The sequence below is a fragment of the Salvelinus alpinus genome, chromosome 24, assembly GCF_045679555.1.
Source record: "Salvelinus alpinus chromosome 24, SLU_Salpinus.1, whole genome shotgun sequence".
Taxonomy (NCBI): Eukaryota; Metazoa; Chordata; class Actinopteri; order Salmoniformes; family Salmonidae; genus Salvelinus; species Salvelinus alpinus.
This window is the reverse complement of record NC_092109.1, coordinates 35,351,244-35,359,576: the sequence shown is the minus strand read 5'-3', so window position 1 is coordinate 35,359,576 and position 8,333 is coordinate 35,351,244. Positions and strand designations below refer to the sequence as shown.

Genomic DNA, 8,333 nt, shown 5'->3' with positions numbered 1-8,333 from the left:
TTTGTGATGGTTGTGTTTCAGATTATTTTGTGCCCAATAGAAATGAATGGCAAAACATGTGTTGTGACATTTTGGATTCACTTTTATTGTTAATAAGAGTGTTTCTAAACACTTCTACATTAATGTGGATGCTACCATGATTACAGATAGTCCTGAATAAATTATTAATAATGGTGAGTGAGAAAGTTACAGATGCACAAATATCATCACCCCACCACCCAAAAATGCTAACCTCCCCTGTTATTGTAATGGTGAGAGATTATGTCTTGGGGTATGACATTTGTGCGTCTAACTTTCTCATTTTATTCAGGACTATCCGTAATCATGGTAGATTCCACATTAATGTAGATGTGTTTGGAAACATATTCTATTCTTATTTAAAATTAACTCCAAAATGACACAATGCATTATTTACCATTAATTTCTATTGGGCACAAAATTATCGGACACACAACCAAAACAAACAGAAAAAGTGTCAAAGTTTCGGGATTCTAGGAACATGCGTCCAAATACTAAACGTTTGACTACTTTAATACACATAAGTGAATTTGTACCAATACTTTTGGTCCCCTAAAATGGGGGGACTGTGTACAAAAAGTGCTGTAATTTCTAAACTGTTCACCCGACATGGATGAAAATGCCCTCAAGTTAAAGTTGACAATCTGCACTTTAACCTCATAGTCATGTTATAAGTGCTGGAGTAGAGACAAAACAACAAAAAATCTGTCACTATCCCAATAGTTCTGTAGCTCACCGCATATGTATCGACATATCAGAATATCAGGTGGCTTGGTCATCATCATGTTTCATAGTGAATACAAGTGTCATAGTTAAAGTGTGTGTGTGTGTGACACAACAAACTATTAGCTGGTTGGCTGTGGGGTAGAATTTTAAATTATTTGAGCCTCCAGGCTTCAGATAATGCAGTTCTAATTAAATGTGTATTTTATTATTGATTGAATTAACTGAACGCACCGCGTTTGACAATTAACGTTATGTTAGCTTCTAAAGATAACTAGAACATTTGCACAGATTTCCAAACGGTGATGTTGTGTTCATTTGACAATAGATTCACCTGTCTTGACTGCCATTACTACCCTATTCCCATGGTTTAATTATGTGCGTAATTGCGCAGTAACCGCCCCCATCTCTCTCTCGCTCTCGCTCTCTCTCTCTCTCTCTCTCCCTCTCCCTCTCTCCGAACTGACATTCCTCTCCACTCTAGCATGAACGCGGCCAATGCGCAACGACCAGATTAAAGTAGGAACTTCAGGCTACCATCTGACCCTGGTTTCTTGGACTGCCGTCGTACGCGAGGGAACCATACATTCAAATCATTTTTCCTTGCACAAATATAAACTGTAGAGCGTGGCCAGGCATTGTTGGAGTCGCGGGCCACCTTGTGCGTACGCACTAAAAACAAAACACTGCAGGATGTTACTTCTCCTGGTCATTCCGTCTGTGATTTCGATTGAACAGTGATGTTTCCACATAATGGGTCAACTGTTTAGATGAAAATTACTACTTTGATCAAATTGCGCAATTTGCGACCGTCGCCTTGTGTATCTCTGCTTGGAATGCATGAGGAGAATGGGGAGGAACAGACGTGTCTATCCAGAATGGATATAACCCCAACAACTTTTGCCGCAGCGAACTCATCAGAGGATACTAATGGCACGAGTGCCCAAAGACCTCTGCCTCACTCCCAGAGCGTGGCCGTCTTCATCGTGTTCCTGGTCACCGTTATCATTCTGGTGACAATCGTAGGGAATGTACTTGTTGTGGTGGCCGTTTTCACCAGCCGCGCGCTCCGTGCGCCGCAGAATCTCTTCCTTGTCTCTTTGGCATCGGCAGATATATTAGTGGCCACCTTGGTCATCCCTTTCTCCCTCGCCAACGAGATCATGGGTTACTGGTACTTTGGGAGCACCTGGTGCGCCTTCTACTTGGCCCTTGACGTCCTCTTCTGCACGTCCTCCATAGTGCACCTCTGTGCCATAAGTCTGGACAGGTACTGGTCTGTAACCAAAGCTGTTAGCTACAATCGGAAGAGGACGCCCAAGCGTATTAAGTGTATGATCACCGTGGTCTGGGTCATATCAGCAGTCATCTCTTTTCCACCGTTACTTATGACCAAACACGACGAGCATGAGTGCTTGCTCAACAACGAAACATGGTATATTCTCTCGTCTTGTCTGGTATCATTTTTCGCCCCGGGACTAATCATGATTCTGGTGTATTGTAAAATATATAAAGTGGCCAAGCAGCGCGCATCAACTGTGTTTGCAGCAAAGAACGGAACGGAGAGACAGCCTTCGCAGTCGGAGACGTGCTTCGTGCCCAGGAGGAAGTTTGAGGTGGAGAGCCCCAGCAGCCCCAGTTTAGGTGGCCACATGCGGAAAGGAGAGCTCGATGATATTGACCTGGAGGAGAGCTGCGTCGCCGAGAGCAAACCCAAGAACTGTCTCTTCTCCAAGAGAGGGAAAGTGGAGGGCGCAAACACTTTCCCAAAACAGAGTTGCCGCGTGTCATGGGCTTCAAACCGCAACGCGAAGCTCTCTCAGGAGCAAAAGATTAGACAGATGTCACTGTCAAAGACCAAACTGGCGCAGATGCGTGAAAAGCGCTTTACGTTTGTCCTTGCAGTGGTGATGGGGGTGTTTGTACTCTGCTGGTTCCCATTCTTTTTTACATACAGTCTGCACGCAATATGCAGAGATTGTTGCCCAATTCCGGATGCTCTCTTTAATCTGTTTTTCTGGATTGGTTACTGTAACAGTTCAGTGAATCCTATCATTTATACAATATTTAATCGCGATTTTCGGAGATCTTTCAAGAAGATCATTTGCCAGACTTCACACACATAGGTTTACAAAAAAAATGTATCTCTCTCTATATATGTGTGCGTGTGGGTAAGCTCTGTTGCGTTTAGTATCTGTACTTATGAGACGTGTAAAACGTGTTTGTAGAATACTGTGATGAGATTCTAAAATAATAATAATTTAATGTCATGTAAAAAATGGACTTCAAATTTAATGAGTTTGTAACCGTCAGATGGTGTTTCTGTGGACTTGAATGCATCAGGTTTCAAATCGGCATAATTTATTTAAAAAAATATATATATATCAGTATACAATCTACATATTAGAAAAGCATGAGTCAGACTACACTGTTATGTTTCTCCATGTTGTTAATCACATTTCGCAGTGTTCTGTTATTAATACATTAAAGGGCTTTTGATGTAAAGAGGCAATTAATTACTTGTTACTCTCTGAGACATCTAACCTAATATAGCAGGCATAAAAAAATATATCTGAAACTAGATCCCCTACATACTGGTCTTGACGAGAAGAAAAAAAACTGTCAGGGGTGGTTCACTTCTGCACTGTTCAACCAATCCAGTAAATGTGGAGGAGGAGTTAAGATGTAGTGTTGCCTTGTTACGTCCAAAAGCAGAAGTCATGTCAAAGGCTCTCTTTCCATTGCACCTGAAACGGAACATCCAATATGTTGGACCCAGCAGAGGGTAGAGACAAAGACAGTACAGTAGGAAGATAGGCAGAAACTGCTTCTCCAAAATAAATCCCTGATCACACGATCGAATCTAGGTTGTGCCTTTAGATTTCGAGAAAATGAACTACTAAGGAATCATTTTTGAATTCTCTCATTGACTTCTCAAACCCCAAACCCTGGCCTGGTCGGTTTGGTCTGTTTTGCAAGTGTCCCAGAAGTCTCGCGATGTTGCACCTCTAAGTTTGGAAACTCTGTACTAGAGACAATGTCTTAAGTAGGTGAACATGTTATTACTCTTGTGAAAGTGACAAGGGTACACGTTTTGTCATTTTTGTAAAAAACTACTTTATATCAAAGGAGTGCCTTTGATTTGACAGCCTCTTCTGCCAACTTCTGTCTGTAACTTCCGGACAGTTTGAGCTACAGACTAGTATGACCCCTCTATGGAAAGATGAAAGTCATGTCGGTTGTTTTGCTCTAGGACGCCCACAAATCAAAATCAAATGTATTTATATAACCCTTCTTACATCAGCTGATATATCAGAGTGCTGTACAGAAACCCAGCCTAAAACCCCAATTGCAAGTAATGCAGGTGTAGAAGCACGGTGGCTAGGAAAAACTCCCTAGAAAGGCCAAAACCTAGAAATAAACCGAGAGAGGAACCAGGCTATGAGGGGTGGCCAGTCCTTTTCTGGCTGTGCCGGGTGGGGATTATAACAGAACATGGCCAAGATGTTCAAATGTTCATAAATGACCAGCATGGTCAAATAATAGTGATCACAGTGAACAGGTCAGGGTTCCATAGCCGCAGGCAGTACAGTTGAAACTGGAGCAGCAGCACGGCCAGGTGGACTGGGGACAACAAGGAGTCATCATGCCAGGTAGTCCTGAGGCTTGGTCCTAGGGTTCAGGTTCTCCGAGAGAGAGACAGAAAGAAAGAGAGAAAGAGAGAATAAGAGAGAGCATACTTAAATTCACACAGGACACCGGATAAGACAGGAGAAATACTCTAGATATAACAGACTGACCCAAGCCCCCCGACAGAAACTACTGCAGCATAAATACTGGAGGCTGAGACAGGAGGGGTCAGGAGACACTGTGGCCCCATCTGATGATACCCCCGGACAGGGCCAAACAGGCAGGATATAACCCCACTCACTTTGCCAAAGCACAGCCCCCACACCACTAGAGGGATATCTTCAAACATCAACTTACCATCCTGAGACAAGGCCGAGTATAGCCCACAAAGATCTCCGCCATGGCACAACCCAAGGGGGGGCGCCAACCCAGACAGGAAGACCACGTCAGTGACTCAACCCACTCAAGTGATGCACCTCTCCTAGGGACGGCATGGAAGAGCACCAGTAAGCCAGTGACTCAACCCCTGTAATAGGGTTAGAGGCAGAGAATCCCAGTGGAGAGAGGGGAACCGGCCAGGCAGAGACAACAAGGGTGGTTTGTTGCTCCAGTGCCTTTCCGTTAACCTTCACACTCCTGGGCCAGACTACACTCAATCATATGACCTACTGAAGAGATGAGACTTCAATAAAAACTTAAAGGTTGAGACCGAGTCTGCGTCTCTCACATGGGTAGGCAGACCATTCCATAAAAATGGAGCTCTATAGGAGAAAGCCCTGCCTCCAGCTGTTTGCTTAGAAATTCTAGGGACAATTAAGAGGCCTGCGTCTTGTGACCGTAGCGTACGTGTAGGTATGTACGGCAGGACCAAATCGGAGAGATAGGTAGGAGCAAGCCCATGTAATGCTTTGTAGGTTAGCAATAAAACCTTGAAATCAGCCATCACCTTAACAGGAAGCCAGTGTAGAGAGGCTAGCACTGGAGTAATATGATCAAATTTTGGGGTTCGAGTCAGGATTCTAGCAGCCGTATTTAGCACTAACTAAAGTTTATTTAGTGCTTTATCTGGGTAGCCGGAAAGTAGAGCATTGCTGTAGTCTAACCTAGAAGTAACAAAAGGATAGATAACTTTTTCTGCATCATTTTTGGACAGAAAATTTCAGATTTTTGCAATGTTACGTAAATGGAAAAAGCTGTCCTTGAAACATTCTTTATATGTTCGTCAAAAGAGAGATCAGGGTCCAGAGTAACGCCGAGGTCCATCACAGTTTTATTTGAGACGACTGTACAACCATCAAGATTAATTGTCAGATTCAACAGAAGATCTCTTTGATTCTTGGGACCTAGAACAAGCATCTCTGTTTTGTCCGAGTTTAAAAGTAGAACATTTGCAGCCATCCACTTCCTTATGTCTGAAACACAGGCTTCCAGCGAGGGAATTTTGGGCTTCACCATGTTTCATTGAAATGTACAGCTGTGTGAAAGTTAACATTATGTTTTCGAATGACATACCCAAGAGGTAAAATATATAGTGAAAACAATAATGGTCCTAAAACGGAACCTTGAGGAACACCGATATTTACAGTTGATTTCTCAGAGGACAAACCATCCACAGAGAAAAACGGATATCTTTCCGACAGATAAGATCTAAACCAGACCAGAACTTGTCCGTGTAGACCAATTTGGGTTTCCAATCTCTCCAAAAGAATGTGGTGATCGATGGTATCAAAAGCAGCACTAAGGTCTAGGAGCACAAGGACAGATGCAGAGCCTCGGTCTGACGCCATTAAAAGGGAATTTACCACTCTCACAAGTGCAGTCTCAGTGCTATGATGGGGTCAAAAACCAGACTGAAGCATTTCGTATACATTGTTTGTCTTCAGGAAGGCAGTGAGTTGCTGCGCAACAGCTTTTTCCCCAAAAATTGAGAGGAATGGGAGATTCAATATAGGCCGAGAGTTTTTTTATATTTTCTGGGTCAAGGTTTGGCTTTTTCAAGAAAGGCTTTATTACTGCCACTTTTAGTGAGTTTGGTACACATCCGGTGGATAGAGAGCCGTTTATTATGTTCAACATAGGAGGGCCAAGCACAGGAAGCAGCTCTTTCAGTAGTTTAGTTGGAATATGGTCCAGTATGCAGCTTGAAGGTTTAGAGGCCATGATTATTTTCATCATTGTACTAAAACACATGAGTGTCTCCCTTGATCCTAGGTCCTGGCAGAGTTGTGCAGACTCAGGACAACTGAGCTTTGGAGGAATATGCAGATTTAAAGAGGAGTCCATAATTTGCTTTCTAATGATCATGATCTTTTCCTCAAAGAAGTTCATGAATTTATTACTGCTGAAGTGAAAGCCATCCTCTCTTGGAAAATGCTGCTTTTTAGTTAGCTTTGCGACAGTATCAAAAAGAAATTTCGGATTGTTCTTATTTTCCTCAATTAAGTTGGACAATAGGATGTTCGAGCAGCATTGAGGGCTCTTCGATACTGCACGGTACTGTCTTTCCAAGCTAGTCAGAAGACTTCCTGTTTGGTGTGGCGCCATTTCCGTTCCAATTTTCTGGAAGCTTGCTTCAGAGCTCGGGTATTTTCTGTATACCAGGGAGCTAGTTTCTTATGACAAATGTTTTTAGTTTTTAGGTGTGCAACTGCATCTAGGGTATTGCGCAAGGTTAAATTGAGTTCCTCAGTTAGGTGGTCAGCTGATTTTTGTCTACTGACGTCCTTGGGTAGGCAGAGGGAGTCTGGAAGGGCATCAAGGAATCTTTGAGTTTTCTGAGAATTTATAGCACGACTTTTGATGCTCCTTGGTTGGGATCTGAGCAGATTATTTGTTGCGATTGCAAATGTAATAAACTGGTGGTCTAATAGTCCAGGATTATGAGGAAAAACATTAAGATCCACAACATTTATTCCATGGCACAAAACTAGGTCCAGAGTATGACTGTGGCAGTGAGTAGGTCCGGAGAGTAGGTCCACAAGCCTCAAGACTAATCTGAAGGTAGCCTGGTATAAATTATGGAAGTATACAGTACCGGTCAAAAGTTTGGACACACCTACTCATTCAAGGGTTTTGAATTTATTTGTAGCATTTTCTACATTGTAGAATAATAGTGAAGACATCAACTATGTAATAACAAATTGAATCATGTAGTAACCAAAAAAGTGTTAAACAAATCAAAAATATTTTATATTTGAGATTCTTCAAAGTAGCCACCTTGATGACAGCTTTGCACACTCTTGTGGAGTCCCAGGAAAAGCCAGACTACAAAAACTTGTTGGACACATATTTCGAATTATTTTCTTTAGCCTATTGGATGAAAGATGCATGCTTACTATTGCTTGCTGAATGTGAAATAGGCTACATCATTAAGAACGTTCGGGGAGTTGGAAGGGAGAAGCCCATATTTTCCTGGATGCCAATCTTAACACTGGGCTACATCCTGACATAATACACCATATGAGTGGCCTGCTAATGTACCTTTCTGGACCTTCTAATCTGTCAAGAGTAGACCCAAACTGATCCAAATGGTTGCATAATCAGGCCTAGGCTGTAGGACTATGCAGTTATTTCGGCCTGAAACAAAACAGGAATTATTCAAATTAGCCTACATCACTGCAGTTGACAGCCTATGAACAATAATTGTGTACTCACTTGATAATTAAAATAAATTCCTCATTGCACTGTTGTAGCCCATGTATAATCATTTTCTTGTATAAAAAACGTAGGCCTAATCAATAGTGGAGGTTTGTGTGCCCGGGACCGCACTAGAGATCGGCCATTTCATCATCTGATAACTTTTTTTTCTTGCACTTTGACTGGTAAATGTTTAGCCTAAGGCCTAATATTCAGCTTATGAATGGGTTAATATTCAGCTAATGAATGGCCTAATATTTAGCTTCTTACTTCAGCTACACATCACTAGCCTCTTTCTTCCAGCTGTCCCCCGTGCACAACAGGCA

The 8,333-nt window shown here is 42.4% G+C and overlaps 1 protein-coding gene across 1 annotated transcript; it reads left to right on the top strand.

Moving 5' to 3' along the window:
- The first annotated feature begins 1,552 nt into the window (after window positions 1-1,552).
- LOC139552735 (alpha-2Db adrenergic receptor-like) lies at window positions 1,553-3,258 on the top strand. The gene has a single exon (XM_071364761.1). It carries the CDS (start codon window positions 1,578-1,580, stop codon window positions 2,865-2,867), a length of 1,290 nt encoding a protein of 429 aa, XP_071220862.1. The 5' UTR covers window positions 1,553-1,577; the 3' UTR covers window positions 2,868-3,258.
- Window positions 3,259-8,333: the final 5,075 nt, after the last annotated feature.

Coding starts and splice junctions, on each gene's coding strand:
- LOC139552735 (XM_071364761.1), top strand. CDS start 1,578: ATGCATGAGGAGAATGGGGAGGAACAGACGTGTCTATCCAGAATGGAT.